This window comes from Heteronotia binoei, chromosome 8, assembly GCF_032191835.1.
Source record: "Heteronotia binoei isolate CCM8104 ecotype False Entrance Well chromosome 8, APGP_CSIRO_Hbin_v1, whole genome shotgun sequence".
Classification (NCBI taxonomy): domain Eukaryota; kingdom Metazoa; phylum Chordata; class Lepidosauria; order Squamata; family Gekkonidae; genus Heteronotia; species Heteronotia binoei.
The window spans coordinates 89847313-89864218 of NC_083230.1; the positions used below are offsets into that span (position 1 = coordinate 89847313).

The 16906-nt window shown below is 41.7% G+C and overlaps 1 protein-coding gene across 1 annotated transcript; it reads left to right on the forward strand.

Annotated features, from left to right (window-relative positions):
* Positions 1-1703: 1703 nt before the first annotated feature.
* Positions 1704-15322, forward strand: RTCB (RNA 2',3'-cyclic phosphate and 5'-OH ligase). The gene is made up of 12 exons (XM_060245554.1): positions 1704-1933; positions 3116-3194; positions 3706-3773; positions 4383-4482; positions 6635-6791; positions 8354-8510; positions 9436-9595; positions 9827-10002; positions 10640-10828; positions 11968-12078; positions 12942-13061; positions 13772-15322. The coding sequence occupies exons 1-12, from the start codon at positions 1841-1843 to the stop codon at positions 13877-13879; spliced, it is 1518 nt and encodes a 505-aa protein (XP_060101537.1). The 5' UTR covers positions 1704-1840; the 3' UTR covers positions 13880-15322.
* The last annotated feature ends 1584 nt before the right edge of the window (positions 15323-16906 follow it).

Consider the following 16906-nt stretch of genomic DNA (forward strand, 5'->3'; position numbering starts at 1 on the left):
GATCTTACCAGGGCATCACAGTGGCATGATCTTTTCTGCCCAGGAAGGGCCACAGCTGGCTCACCAGCCAAAGCTGGTAAAAGGCACCCCTGGACACAACTGCCACCTGTTCATCCCACAGGAGGCCTTGGTCCAGAAGCACCCCCAGGCTATGAACCTGCTCCTTTAAGGGGAGAGTAACCCCATCCAGAACAGAGGATAACCTATTTCCTGGGTCAGACCCTCTCCCTACCAGTAGGACCTCTATTTTGTTGGGATTAAGTTCCAGTTTGTTAGCCTCCTCTTTTCCAAAACTGCCTCCAGGCACCTGTTAACAGTTACCACAGTCTCCCAGGAATCAGCTGACAGTGCAAGGGAGAGCTGTGTGCCATCTGCATATTGATGGCAGCTCAGCACAAATCTCCAGCTGATTTCTGCCAGCAGCTTTACATAGATGATGAAAAGCATGGGGGACAAGATGGACCCTTGGGGAACCCCATAGGCAAAAAGCCAAATGGCAGAGCAGCAGTCTCTAGCACCACTTTCTGAAACTGAAGTGGGACTGAAAGCACCACAGAACAGTGCCTCCCAGTAGGATACCATGATGGGCAGTATTGAGAGCCACCAAAAGATCCAGGAGAATTAACAGGGTCGCACTTCCCCTATCCATCTCCCAGTACATGTCACCTACTAGGGCAGCCAAAGCCATTTGAGTCACATAACCAGGACTGAAACCAGACTGCAGTGCATCTAAACAATCCTTTACAACTGCAAGAAGTATACAAGTTCAACCCTATGGAATGAAATGTTGTTTTAATCTATCTGTCCAAAGCCTTCCTATTTGTAGTTGCTTTCTTCTGCATCATCAGAGTGCTTACGCATATCTTCTATAATAAAGACTTGTGACACTAATGTTATTGCCATACCTAACCATAAATATTGTTTTTCACTTTTCAGCAAGCTAGAATTACTGCCCATATGCAAGCATTACTTCTTTTTTTAAAATTTTCCCAACCTGAAATGGGCTCATAAAACTGCTATTTGTCCGCTTGAGGCAAACATACAGGTATTGTTTGAGAATGTGAAGATCAGTAGGATTTCTCCAGACTTAGTCCTACAACCTTATCAAACCACTACACAACACTGGCTCACTGTGCCTTGACTCCCTAGTTTTTCCACTTTCACCTCCCAAGCGGCTGAAGGACTGAAAGCTGAGCCAACCCTGAGCACAAAGTTGAAAAGTCTTTAGTCACCCCTTTGCCTATAAATCTGATTGACAACTTACTTCAGATGCAACCTAAGGAGGCAACAAGCCCATTCCACAACCGGAAGGGAAGAATGTAGAGTTGCCAGCCTTCAGGTGGGGTCTGGAGATCTACCAGAATGACAACTGATCTCCAGAGCACCAACATCAGTCCACCGTCCCACAGACTCTATTGCATTACACCCCTGTTGAGCTCCCGCCCCTCCCAGGCCCCGCTTACAAATTGCTAGGAATTTCCCATCTCGGAGCTAGGAACCCACTTCTATGATGATTTAAAATAAGCAGCTTTTGTAGTTTGCGATTATTATCCGTTTGCTTGTTTCAGCCTCCCGATTTGTTTCAGCAAACTTTGCCTTCATTAAGCATTAGGGGGCGCTGCAGGAAAAGTATAACGCCGTGTAGCAGAGTTGGGGGGGGGGAGGATATTTGAGCCTCTGCGGATGCCGTAGGCGTTTCTCTACTCATCTTTCTTCGGAAAGCTTCGCGAGCCTTCTCGGATCCCGTACCCGGCCTTGGTTGAAGGGAGAGCGTGTGTGGCTGAATTTTGTGACACGAAGTTAGTGGCGGTAGCTGGGCTGACCCGGAGCTTTCGCCGCCATGAGCCGGAGTTACAACGATGAGCTGCAATATCTGGATAAACTCGACAAGAACTGCTGGCGCATCAAGAAGGGCTTCGTGCCCAACATGCACGTGAGTGGAGGAGCCCTCGAAGATAGGGGTAGCTTCAGAACCAGAATGAGAATTAAGGCTGCCTCTGAGCCTGTGCAGGGTGCTTATCCTCAAAACTCAAAGCTGCTTGAGGGTTCCGGCGCGTGAAGGGGGAAAAGGGGCTGGGAATGGTCGGGATCAGCTGCCTTGTATGGGGTGCTGCTGACTGACGCATGCAGGAGAATGAAGTGGTTGAATGGACTGCGTCATATCAGACTGCGGGTGAAGGCAGGCATTATGAAATATTTGTACAGGGTGCTCCATCCTTGTGTCTGAATGACACCTGCAGCTGTTTTTTGTGTGTGTGCACCTAGCAATAAGCGTAAGGCGCAAAAGGAGGGTGTGTGCACTTTCTTCTCGTTGGGTTAGTTTTCCACTCGAAATGGAGTTGTATATGAAGGAACGTTCAAAGGTGGAATTCATTTCCTGGTGTCTAAAATGGTGCATTCTATTCTACCTTCTACCATCTTATTTTCTGACATGCATTAAACAGATCTTAGGTACAGGCCTACAAAGGGAGGTACAGGTCTTCTCTGTGCTTCATTGACAACCTTTAAGCCTCACATTGGTTGGTGTGTCAGCTGCAGCTCTTGAGTGACATGGTGTGCAAGTACACATGCTCTGGTCACATCTAAGTTAGAATATTGCAGCACACATTATATGGTGATCTTGCTATTAGATTGTTCTGATTTTGATCTAGTTGATTGGTACTGGAAATCACTGTGGAAATTCAGTGAGACTGTGGAGTAGAAATGTTTTAAATAAGCATACAAGCAAGTATGATCTTAGCTTTTGGAGTGCTGGTTGACTGAATCATTGAATGGGTGGAGCAGAGGCTGAATTCTGACCTTTTGCCAGTCCTCTGAGTTGGAACTGTGTTCATCTGGTTGTCTATCTAGGTTGTATGTTTTTGGTGTACCATAACTTTTTTTAGCATTAGCTTTCAAATATATAAATAATAGGTAGTTCTGAAGAAGCCCCCTTTTTAGGAAACCTGCTAATGTGGTTACTTGCAGTTTTTGATTGAATGGAGTATGAATGGCAATGAGCCACCCTGAGTCCATTTTGGAATCAGCGGGGTATAAATTGAAAGTAAATAAATAAAATAAGGTAAAAATGATGTGTTATTCTTCTCCTGTGCCTTATTCTTCTCAATGCCTCTAGGTGGAAGGTGTGTTCTATGTGAATGATCCTTTAGAGAAATTGATGTTTGAAGAGTTAAGGAATTCCTGTCGAGGGGGAGGTATGTGTTTGCCATTAGTCTCCCCGTGTCACTGCTTCTTTTATCTTTAAAATTTCAGCTCCCCTCCCCATTTCCTTTGAAGAATCCAGCATGTGGCATATAGTCCACCGATACAACTAAAGTTTAAGGCTGCTTGAGTGAATTTTGATATATGGAAAATATTTAGGGGATTTGCACAAAAACGTTATTTATTGGCATGTAACTTTTGTAACATTTCAAAAGAGAAATTATTGATAATTTATTTGAGAATGAAAACTGCCACTAATAATTCGCTGTACTATTTATTTTTGCTTGTCTACTTTGTGATGACACATTGTAGTAGATTGAGAATATACTTCTTTCTTAAACAGAGGTTCTCTTGTAGCTAGTCTGCATCATTCTTCCAAGTTTTCAGTCTCTGTAATACAGACACAACTTAAAGAAGGCATTAATATTATCATTAGAATGTTGCATTAGCAGTAGCTGTGCAGAAAGGACACACTTTTTTCCACAGTCTGTCATCTTTTTTCAGGTGCTGGTGGTTTCCTGCCAGCCATGAAGCAAATTGGAAATGTGGCTGCGCTGCCTGGCATCATCCATGTGAGTGGCTTCTTGTTTCTTTACTATAGCAGTTCTTTCAGGACAGAGGCAGCATAGAGAGTAGTTTGTACATCTTAGTCCCACTTTGTAGTGCGGGGGACAGAATTTACAAGCCTTCCGTTCATCAAGGAATACTGTTGGACATTCTTAAACTGATCCATTACAACAGTTTTTTTACTTTGTACACTCTACCAATGTAGGGCAAGATCGCAGTTATATTCTTAGGTTCACTTCAGAAATCAGGAGGGAATGTATATGCTTACATGCAACTTTGCCTTGTTATGTACTTCTGTAAGCTTACTTTTATGCTTCTACCAATGTCTTTGTGAGAAAAAAGAGATTTGGGATCTCTGCACCTTTTGCATTGGATATGTGATTAGGCAACAGAAGCTAAGTTCCCAGTGTTATAAAAATAGTTCCTGTGAAGTATTTTATCTTTTAAAATGGGTAAAATGGTTCTTGCGGCAAGAAATTTCACAGTTCAATGATAAAGCAGTAGAAAAACAAAAATCTTGAGCAGCAATGAAAAAAATCTATTAAATATATATTAAAAATCTTTTAAATATCTATATTAAAATCTATTAAAAAGCTTGTTTGTTTGTTTTCCAGAGGTCTATAGGGCTTCCTGATGTCCATTCTGGCTATGGCTTTGCCATTGGTAACATGGCTGCCTTTGATATGAATGACCCCGAAGCTGTGGTATCACCAGGTATGGGCAATTTGGATGTGGTGTTATTTTTGCAGAGGCAGAACTCTTTCGTAACCCCCAAACTTATGCCATGAATTGAAATTTGATTAATAAACAAAATGCATTTCAGAGTATTCTATTCGGATGCACGTATATGTGCTTATGACCATATATGCAGGCCATTAGTGCACATGGATGAGATCTGGTCTGGTGTACTGGCTGGTGTCCTGGACTTTGACCAGGGATATCCGTGTTTAAAACCCTGTTCAGATGTCATGCTTAGTGGATAACCTTGTGTGAATTGCACACTTTCATGCTCTCTCAGGCTGCTTATAGGTTTGTTGAGGATGAAATGTGGAGAGAACAGCATGTATGTCACCCTGAGTTCCTTGAAGGAAGAGCAGGATAAAATTAACCCATAGACCCTGAATAATACATTCTCAGACTGCTGTAGAGCACTGAGGTGATTCTGTTCTCCCCCAACTCTTGACTGAGTGCTATAAAAGAAAAGCAGATGTCTTTTTTCATGCCTTTGCAGACTCCAGGTTTATAATACGTTGAGGGTCATGATAGTTCCCTTGATTTGAAAGCTCCCTTAAATTCACCTAATTTAGCCACACTTGAGATCCGCAGTTTAAACAAGCCCATCATTTTTAAATGCTGCAGCCTCATAACAAAATCACAAAGATTTTCTTTAAAAAATCAGTTTGTAAATTTGAATCAAAGTAAAAGTACAGCTAGCTAAAATTATAACGATCAGCTAGTTATCCATCACTTTAGAAATGCATGGACTTGAACTGGAGTAATAGGTATGTATTGTTTGAAAGTAATGGCCCTCGTGATACTTTTGTATACTAATCATTATTTCAGCTTCCTTAAGTGTGAGTTTTGTGAAATGTTAAATTTCTGTAAACTGCAGCTTCTGGAGTCATGCAGAGCCGTTGCAGGCTGGTAGCCATGTAAGTCTGTAGAGCAAAGCAAAATAGGAACCCAGTGGCATCTTAAAAGACTAACAAAATGTTTTTCAGCATAGAGACTGAAGGTCCTAGAAAAAGAAATCCCTTCAGTATTCAGGAGGGAAAGTTTCCCTTTTTCCAAGGCCTTTTTTCCAATTTTTTCCTGTGAAGTATTTTATCTTTTAGAATGAGTACAGTGCTTCTTAACACAAGATTCAGCAGAAAAATTGGAAATTTTGGACAGCACTGAAAAAAAAATCTATTTTTTTCTTTTTGAGTGAAAAAGCTTGTCTTACAAAGTATTTCACTAATTCCGACTGTATAGCATGAAAAAGAACGAGGACTTTCTCAAATTTTCTATCGTTAAAATTGGGAAATTTTGGACTAACTCTTCAAAAAAAATACTTTAGATGAACAATATTTTCAAGATGTTTTGGTTAAATGTAAATAATTTTGGCAACAGCTAATATTCTGTGATGAGTTTAATAACACATTAGTGAAGCATTCAGTGTTTTTAATGCTATAGCATTTAGCTTAATATCCAGAGATGCTGACAGTCCTCTGTGAAAGAGTATTTGCCCAAATAATACAGCTTCTTTTTTTTACTACAGAAGTTTACTACGGTCAACTTTTCCTTATTCTTACCTCTCAGATGGCAAAAATTAAATATATGTTTTATGGTAGCACAGGATGTAGCAGTTTGCAATTCTTTTTCAAGAACTGGATTATATTTGTGGTTTTTCCTATAGAAAATTTTAAATTCTGTAAATAGGCCAAAGAGTACAACTTTGTATGTTCATTAAACTAAAACAATGCATTTTAGGGTATTCAATCAGTAAAACAGATTCAGGTTTGATAGAAAAATAAGTATTACACATTTCATTTTTTTTCTTCTCCTGGGAGAAAATGCTCCTCTCCTCCCCCAACTTATTAGCCTGTGGTTTCAAAGTTTCTTCAAGTTTTACATCTCTATTATAGCATAAAGCTTTCTTAAATCAGCAGTGAGTTCTTACTCACTAAACTTTATGCTGGCATAAATTCTGAGGTACCACTGGGTCCCTGTTTTGTTATGCAGAACCATTGCGTTTCTTCCCACTAGTGCAGCTAGTCTAAATAGGGTGTGTGTCTAATTGTAGCTGTAACCATGTAACCAATTTTACCATGTAATCAACCCACTTGGTATTGTCCATATTGACATCTGCTTTTTCCTCTGAAAGGTGGTGTCGGCTTTGACATCAACTGTGGTGTACGGCTGTTGCGTACTAACCTTGATGAGTGTGATGTCCAGCCTGTGAAGGAGCAGCTGGCCCAGTCCATGTTTGACCACATTCCTGTCGGTGTAGGATCCAAGGGTGTCATTCCTATGAATGCCAAGTAAGAGCTGCTTTATTTTCCCCTGTGTTACATCCACAACTGGAACAAGTAGCTGCTTCATTTTCAAGGTGGGCTTGTTGGTGAGATGCTTGCATGAGGGAAAAGGAACTCCAGGACAGATGTTTCCTCTGCATTCCAGGTCTGAAATTATTTCTTCTTTCAAGTGGCAGACTTGGATATAGCAGTCCTCAGAAGTAAAAGTATTGTGGTGCAGAGGCAGATTATGGAATCTGGCTTGCAGCCTTGGTGCCTCAATCTGACATCCCACTTTTTAGGGCACAATCAGTACAGCTACTGTGTTTCACATTTGAGCCAGCCATTTTTGCTGGTTGACATATTAGTAATGGCAGTCCAGAAGCACCCAAGTATTCTGCTACACACTTTCGTGCACTAAGTTATTGAGGTTCCAATAAAACGGATATAAGGAACTACTTCACCCAAAGGGTGATTAACACATGGAATTCACTGCCACAGGAGGTAGTGGTGGCTGCAAGCATAGACAGCTTCAAGAGGGGATTGGATAAACATATGGAGCAGAGGTCCATCAGTGACTATTAGCCACAGCCTATTGTTGGAACTCTCTGTCTGGGGCAGTGATACTCTGTATTCTTGGTGCTTGGGAGGGGGGGCAACAGTGGGAGGGCTTTTAGTGTCCTGGCCCCACTGATGGATCTCCTGATGGCACCTGGTTTTTTGGCCAGTGTGTGACACAGTGTTGGACTGGATGGTCCATTGGCCTGATCCAACATGACTTCTCTTATTTTCACTAGAGCTTCTGCAGACTTTTCTCCTTTCCAGGAAGTTACCGGAGCATGATATGTGCATGGCAGTGGTCATCTGACTCCATGGGGTGCAAAGGAAAATTACATGCAGACTGGGACAGGGAATTCTTCCTAGCATGGTTGATCAAACAGTTCAGCCTATTCTCCTACAGACTGATGCTTTCTCACGGGCATTGCATATGGTCACAACAGCCATATGAATCATTTTCCTGCACTGCTATTTCTCACCAGTGATAGGAGACTGCAAGGGAAAGTTTTTCAAGCTGAACTTTCCTCTATAGGGCAAAGGAAAGGGTCCAATTCTGTTGAGCATGTTAAGGGTCCAATTCTGTTGAGCACGTTAGGGGAAATAGAAGCACATGCATACATCAAAGGAACCGGAGCCATTTGGACTCTGTTCAAGCTTTGGGGCTATTCATGAAAATATTGGGGTGGATCCAACCATCGTCTAAGGAGCTTTCCTCCAACTTAAGTGAGTCTTCCTCTAATGGAAGAACCATTTAAGTTGGAGGAAGCCTTCCAGCTTTGCTTAGTTGTAAGATAGGGTAGGATCCCTGGCTTAGTGGTGACTTGCTATGCCAGTCTTTTCTGAGCTTATGTCCAGTGCCTGAACTGGATTCTTTTGGTGAGCATACATGTCTCTATTGCTTCCTTAGCAGTATTCTGGCTGTGTGGTGAGATGTGACAATAAGCTTTTGCTAAGTTTGGTCCAGGGTTGGTCGAGTAGTTCTTGTTCTGTCCATTTTGTGTGTTCTTAATGGAAGTATCTTTTACTCATAGGGATTTGGAGGAGGCTCTGGAGATGGGAGTGGACTGGTCCCTGCGTGAGGGTTATGCCTGGGCTGAGGATAAAGAGCATTGTGAAGAATATGGGAGGATGTTGCAAGCTGATCCAAATAAAGTATCTGCAAGGGCTAAGAAAAGGGGTTTGCCTCAGGTAATTGGTCTACAGATGCTATGCTGGGCTTGGACGCTGTTCTACCCACTGTTGGGATTTCTGATGGAGTGTAAATGTGCAAGAAAAGAGCAAGGCTGATAAGAGACCAGTGATCCTCATCCCAGCATCTAGATTTACAGATGGTCAGCTTGCATAGTAAATAATATCCTTTGTGATTTCTCCTTCCCTTCATGTGCTGCAGGATCATTTCTTTTTAAACTGGCTTCAAGCATCTTGCTGAACGCTACGAGCATCCAGTTTCATGTCATTTGTGATATGTATGATTAACGTAAAATTAACTGTCCCAAGATATTGTGGTGGCCAAGTAGTTTAGGTGGTGATTGGCATCATCATAGAATTGCTGAGAACAGAACCTCCACATCCGAGGCAATAAGCTTCCATACCCTAATGTTCCAGAACAAAGTCTGAGTCTAGTGACACCATTAAGACCAACAGAGTTTTATTCTGGGTGTAAGCTTTGATGTGCACCCATGCTTCTTTAGGCATCTGAAGATACAGCTACCCACCTGAATCTCCCTAACATTACATAAGCTTCCCAATGGCATCTTGCTAGCAATAGTTAAACATGAGTGGATATACTGCATGGGCCTCTACTCTGCTCAATGAGGCAGAGTTCCTACATTTCTGTAATGCTAGTTCTCAGGTGGGCTTCAGGCTGTCATTGTTTAGCTGTCTCTAGCAATATACAAGACAGGCAGAAACTGCTATGCCATTGTTTATTTGGAGGATGTTTACTGATTTCCATGTGTTAATTTATTTCCTATTTATTGTGTTTTAACCATTGTAAGTTTTATTATAATGTACAGTACCCTGAGCCCGTTGGAGAAGGGCGTTCTATACATTTAATGACTACATTGGCTGATGGTTGTCACTCTTTCCATGTCTGTTCATTCTGTTTTGCTAGCTGGGGACTCTGGGAGCCGGAAACCATTACGCTGAGATCCAGGTTGTGGATGAAATTTATAATGAGTATGCTGCTCGGAAGATGGGTATAGACCACAAGGGACAAGTGTGTGTGATGATCCACAGTGGCAGCAGAGGCCTGGGCCACCAAGTAGCTACAGGTATAGACTCCTTTTGGTGGGAGAGGCTGGAATTGGTGAGGAAACTTCAATTAGTTAATATTTCAATGGAGAATTCCACAAATTCCTTGGGAAAGGGGGAATAATGCACACAATGTAGTTCGTACACATGAGAGAATGTCTGGTACTATGTTCTGGTCTAAGTTGGAAAGCCTTGCAAGATGGGGTTGATTTAGTAATGGTTGGCGCTGATCTGGGTATATTTTCCCTCAGATGCCCTCGTGGCTATGGAGAAAGCTATGAAACGAGACAAGATCACCGTGAATGACCGCCAGCTGGCTTGTGCCAGGATTGCTTCCCAAGAGGGCCAGGATTACTTGAAGGGAATGGCAGCAGCTGGAAATTATGCATGGGTCAATCGTTCTTCCATGACTTTCCTCACTAGACAGGCAAGTGAGAGACTGCACTGACTGGTACATTTCAGTATCTGTAAGCCCTGTTGTGGTCAGGATGGGTTTACTCCTGGAGTTAGCCCCTAATGGAAGCAAGACAGTGTTTCTTGAACTGCCTGAAAATCGTCTAGGCCCTGCTTGCTGGATATCTGGCTAATATTTTCCATGGGATTGTTTTTATTCTAGAATTAGATTTGGTTTAAATTAATTAATTGTGTGTGGGGGGGGGGTTCACTGTAAATATCAAGTCTGAACTGTGGGCTGATTTATTTACAGGCTCTGAAACACTCTACTGATTAATTTGGAAGTGATGTGCTTTTTTTATTGCCATCCTTGTCACTCCTAAGCCTACCAGAGTCAGCCATTGTAACTGGCTAATAGATTGGTGGTAGAATGTCCCAAATGCGTGAGTGCCTCTTTAGTTCAGAGGGAATGTTTATACTGGACATGAACAGTAGTGGGACCATTGAGTGTGAGCCTTTCCCCCCATCTCCAGTGGTAATTCCCTTGTTGAGTCTTCAGCAAGGGAGTGTTATGCTGCAAGAGTCAGAGGGAAGTAAAGCCATGTAGAGTGCAATTTGAGAAAAGTTCAAAACTAATTTCCTTACTCAAATGTTGTTTTCTTTTCTGTTAGGCTTTTGCCAAAGTCTTCAATACCACCCCTGATGATCTGGACATGCACGTAATCTATGATGTGTCACACAACATTGCTAAAGTAGAGCAGCATGTGGTGGATGGAAAAGAACAGACCCTGTTGGTGCACAGGAAAGGATCAACTCGGGCTTTTCCTCCGCATCATCCCCTCATAGCTGTCGATTACCAAGTACGAATTTGCTGTTGCATCTTCTCTCACCTTAGCAACAACAGTTAAATGGAAAACTTTCATGAGCCAGTGGTGATGTAGTGGTTAGAGAGTTGGACTGGGACTCTGAAGACCCCGGTCACCTTGGGGACCCTGGTTGGTTGGAAAGGCAACTTTAAAAAGTTATAAATAAATTCACTTCCCCACTCTGCCATGAAACTGCTGGATAACCATTCACACGCTCACAAGCTAATTTACTTAGTGGGTTATAGCAGTGAATGATGGGCGGGGGGGGGGGTACACATGCCACCCTGAGCTCCTTGGAGGAAGGGCAAGATCAAGATCTTAATTTCTCCATCCCAGATAACAATGTCTCTTGTTTGGGGACACCATTCTAACTTATTTTTTTACACACAAATGATTGCATGATGTCTTTCCTTTTCCAGGAATGTGTTGTTTTTCTGTGGCCACAATAGTACAGCTCTCTTTAGGGCTTGGAGGGCACAGCTGCCCCTATTGGGCACCCAAGCCCCTCTAGCAGGAAGAATGCTTAACCACATCAGTGGCCTGGGTTTCTTTAGTCCTTGTCTCTCACAAGGGGTGTTAGTTCCTTAAAGATAGGGCAGTTGTTACATTGCGTCTCCATTTTCCAGTTGGCCAGTCTATTGAAACCCTCTTAGGTTGAGCTTGCTGTTTGTGGGCCTCCTTGCAGGCCTCGCTTTATTTCTTCCTGTCCCATCCTGACAGGTTACTTCCTTGCTCTTCCCCACTGCAGTCAGGGCTAGAGCTCAGATCAGCTGCCTGACTAATTCAAATTTTTCTTAGTGAGGCCTTCATGTGTGTTCTTCCAGGTAGCATCTTACTGGGCTACCTGCTGCACAACTCTAGTGCTTTTGGCTCAGGCTAATCCACTTCCCATTGGCCCAAAAGATACCCAGAAGCTGCTGCTGGACTTAACATATGACATCCACTTGCTACTGATTTTTCTGTACAGGTTTCACATATGCCATTTGTCCTTCATTCATTAACAGAAATCTGAGCTTGAATGGTATGAATCAGTGGTATGAATCATTATACAGGTATCTTGCTGAATGATATATGCCTCGCACTTGAGGGCATCTGTGACCTCAATCTGGTATCTTTTTGGTTTGTCCCTGCAGTTGACTGGCCAGCCAGTGCTGATTGGTGGGACTATGGGAACGTGTAGTTATGTCCTTACTGGTACAGAGCAAGGCATGACTGAAACATTTGGAACCACTTGCCATGGAGCGGTGAGTAGTAAGAATCCTAACCTGGCACTTTGTGATATTCCAGTTAGATTTCAGAATGCAGCTTTTGCAACCTGGCCTCTGTGGTAATGTGTCACATTTTATCCCTCTGTCCGTGCGCTGTAATGTATCTTGCCTTCATGAGAATTCTTGGAATAGTGACTTTTCTCATTTGTAGATGGTAGGAGTTCTGCATGTAAGCAGTTTTACTTGTCTTATTGAAAGAATAGTGAGACTGCTCACTATTGGAGATCCTTGCAGGTCAGACTAGATCGATGCCATTTTAGAGATGAACTTTGCCATTTAAAAATGCCATGCAGACCTGATCCTCACAAGATTGCTTTGTCCCACCATGCTTCAGGACCTCAGCATTTTTAGTTGGCCATGTTCAGCTTTGGAATGGTATCGGCATCCACAGGTTGGACCCGTGAGCATTGTAATGTTTAGCCCTGTACCTTTAGTAGTTAAAAGAATTTGGGCACATACAGCTTCTTGAATACTGTAGTTCAATTCCTGCAATTTGCCCTTCTGCCTAATAAGAGCCCTAATGTTGTCAGGTGGGGTATGTTTGTTTTATAAGCCTAGAACTAGTCAAGGCTCAACAATTCCTTGTTTGGTTTTGTAACTTCTGGGAGAGAAATAGGGCTGACATTGCCTGGCAGCTGGAGTCACAGTTAAGTGACATGCAAAGGTTATAGGACAGAGGGAGGTGCGAAAGAAGCTAGGAAGTCGAATAAATTTAGCTGAGTTGAATATGTTATTACATTTTGAGAAACACAGTCCTAGAAGTTGACTATAATTTGTGCTCCATGCTGGCTTCCAGTGAAGACTATAGAAGCAACTGAAATGATAAACTTGTTCTTCAGGGTCGTGCACTGTCCCGAGCCAAATCCCGACGCAACTTGGATTTTCAGGATGTCTTGGACAAGCTGGCAGACATGGGGATTGCAATCCGCGTTGCTTCTCCCAAACTGGTCATGGAAGAAGTAAGGATTTTTTAAAGTTTTTCTTTAATATACCGTACTGGGGAGCTCTTTTTAAATTGGCTTGCAAAAGAAAGATGAGGCACTCATAGTCTGTGATCAACCTATTTCTTGTGTTGTTCTTATATGAACTTTTCTTTTGTGTCCATAATTGGTTTTTTTGCAACTGGAAGATAAATAATTGTATTTGTTATGGATGTTACCCTTGGATTAATTCTTTCAGCACTTCTCTAATGATTCCCCACTCCCATCTTTTAAAAAATATTTTATCTCACATTTTAAAAATTCTAATACTGTCCTGCATAAATTAAATAGAATTTCAAAAGTATTTTCTTTGTATGCATCCTCCTGTCTCTTTAAGAGTTCTCCACTAAAAAGATTAAGAGGAGCATTTTCAGTGTTGGTCCCACCATGTGAATTTTAGTATGGGAAGAAATCCTTCTCAGGACTCACTCTATATGATTTTGTTTTAAATAAATGCCAAGTATTTTTTAAAGTATTTGAAAAGCTTATCTGAGATGGTTGTCTGAGTTAGGTCCTTTTTGTAATTGAATTGCTTCTGAACTTTTAAAATTCTAATTATGCTTTAGGAATATATGCTGTAGGTGTAGCTTTATATATTTGGAAGCCACCTGGAGCCTTTTTAAAATAGAGTAATAATAATTGATAGTTAAGGTAATAAAATTCGCTTTTTTGCATCTAATTTCTCGTAGGCACCTGAATCTTACAAGAATGTGACAGATGTGGTCAACACCTGCCATGCAGCTGGCATCAGCAAGAAAGCCATTAAACTGAGGCCCATTGCAGTTATCAAAGGCTAGCGAAACTGACCAGAATCATCGTCATCCAAGACCTTTTTGCCACCCAGAGTGCTTGGTGACTGTATTCTCTGTATAGTTGGAGATATCAACTGACATAGATTCTTTATTGTTGGAACTCATGGAATAAGGAGTGTCCAGAAAATGTTCTTTGTTTTGAGGAAGGGATAAACCATGACATGTTGCCACCTGATTTTATGGAGCAATGTCTGAAACCAGTGGAATTTCTTTTAGCAGACTGTTGAAGAATGGTCATTACTTGCTGCAACTGTAGCCAACGTTAGTTCTGTAATTTCTGATCTATGAGGAAGCATTTCTGATGGAGGTGTTTTCCGATGTAAGCCGAGTACATCTCTTCAAGATGGTCTTCTGTTTTTGCAGACTTTAATTTGACGAGTCCTTTGCTTTAAAAGTTTAGACTCCTCTGAAATAGGACCATGAACAGAATTCAGTTATCAGTAGATATACTAAACAGTTGAAAGGGAAGTTTTGTATGCTTTACTGGAAGAAGTTTAATAGTGCCACACAATTGACAATTGGCCCACAAATGTTCTGTCTGAAAGTCCTTGAACAGATAGTTGCATTGTATCTTTGCACTAATCGAGGAAGCTGTTTTCTGAGGGTAAGCTTTTACCAGCTATTTTGCCCCATTACATATCCTAGGATATACCAAGTGCAGGTAGTTCAGTGTGCCCCTCATGCCAGGTAATAAAATAGTGACTGGCATAGCTAGCACAGGTGTTGTCCTGGTACTATTCTGTGTATGTTAGTGACACCTATGATTGATCTGTTGGTAGGTAGGAATGACCATGCCATGTTATAGCAGTAGTGATGGCTTGATGGGATCTGGATCACAGGTATGACTTTGACATTGGCATAGTCATTTATCCTCTTGCATTTGATTGGAATGCTGAAATCATTTTACCAAAACATCTGAGGCCTTGACATTTCTAAATAAAACAGAGAAGACATTCTCTGTCACTGACAAGAACTGACATTTGGAGAATGAGGAAAGTGTTTTATATTTAAAGATGGAGATTTTGTTTGAATATCAGGGTAACAACCCTTTCACTTCTAATGCAACTCTAGAAGAATCTCAGGTCCTGCATGTCAGTCTCATTTGATTTATTTCACAGGGGGAAAAGTTACTGGCATGTATAAAAATTAAATTGTAGACAATAGAGGGCATCTATTTCAAATAAATAGTCACCAAGGGCCAAATAAAGATGGGGTGGGGGAAGGCTTAAAACAGCACAGAAAAGAGGTCATTTTTTGTACATGTGTGAGAGTGAGTGTGAGGACTTTGTCTAACACTTTACATGTGGACTTGTGAATAAATGCCCATGGGTTCCCTTGCTGTGTCTCCTTTGGCCTTGAAAGAGGGGCAGAAGCTATAAAATGCTTTCCATGGTAGTGCAAATAAAAGTCACTTGTTAAAGTATGTAACCTGGCCGTATCCATGTAATCATCTAGAACAGGGGTGTTAAACATGTGGCCTGAGGGCTGAATCAGGACCCCGGAGGACTCCTATCAAGCCCCATCGCAACTGGCTCTTGTCTGCTTCCTTTTCCCTCTCTCTTGCTACCTTCTGCATCTCAACTTGCTTTGCTAGGCTTGCTCAGTCACACAGGAGCTACAGAGCAAAACCTCTATTTTCTCCATTGGTTGAGGCTCCTCCCCTTCCTGGTCCCCTGGGAAGGGAGGGAAAGAGCCAGAGCTTCCTTTGCCCAGTTCCCTGGATCCCATGGAAGAAATACAAAGAAAGCATCTTTTAGACCAACAAGTGCTAATGTTTTAAGCATGTTTTAAGGTTGTTTTTTTAAAAAAAATCTTTATTCATGTTTGTGTCCTTTAAAAAGTTTATATCTCTGCTACCTAATCTTAAATCAGTACACACATGACCTGCCCCGACACAGCCCAGCCTAGCCCGACAAGGTCTCATTTATCAGATTCAGCCCTCATAACAAATGAGTTCAACACTCCTGATCTAGAGAACATGGTTAAACTGGAACTTGCTGCAGTCACTAGTGGGCTGGAATTAAAGAGGCTTATAAACTGCAGCATTAAACCATGGGCCAATGGAAGAAAGAAAAGTCTTTGGTGAAGACACTGTTAAAACTATGCTTCAGGACATCAGTGCGACTCACATGTAAGCTGCATCTCACCCTCCCTCCCACTTAACACTGTTTTAGGACTATTTTCAATGGGGTTGATAACACAAAAGTTCAAAAGTGGAAGCAGCTTGCTGGGGGGAAAGTGTAGATGACTGGGGAAGACAATGGCAAACCACCCGTAAAAAAGTCTGCCCTGAAAACACTGTGAAAGCAACTTCACCTCAGATTTGGAAACAACTAGTGTTTGCACAGGGATTACCTATACAAACATGATGGTGGTCCTCATCCAGAGGTAATTTCCTTGTTGAAAGTTTCCTGTGTGTCAATACTGCAATGATATTGCATGGATTTTAAAAGGTTGAGATGGATGCATATTCATCCCAGGAGTGAGGGAGTACAATCAGGTGGAATGGAGAGAAAAAACTAGGAAGAATATGGCAGGTACCTATTTATTTAGGTGCTTCCTCTCCCACTGTTTTCCTTGATGGACACCAGCACCTTACAAAAATACAATTTCAATAAAACAGGAAAAGTACCCTAACTATAATAATTAAAATTGCTTTATTCTGCTAAAACCTCTGTAGTATATCCGAGTTCCTTTTGAAAGGCCATAATTGGGGGAGGTAGGCGTGTTATGTTCTACTCTTACCTTGAAAACATTTTCTAATTTTTGTTCTCTTGGAAAAAAGGGGAAAGAATTGCACCACAACTTTTTGCTCCCAACCCTTACAAATTCCTGCTGGGGCTTGCTATTTCTGCTCCAAAGACCAACCTTCAGCAGTGTTAATTTCTAATGAGGTCTTACAGTGAATTAACTCATGAGGTTAAAATGTGTTTTGGGGTTACTTTCTAGACAGTTTCAGTGGATAATCTCAGAATTGTATTACAAAAAATGAATAGCCTTAAAACAAGTTTG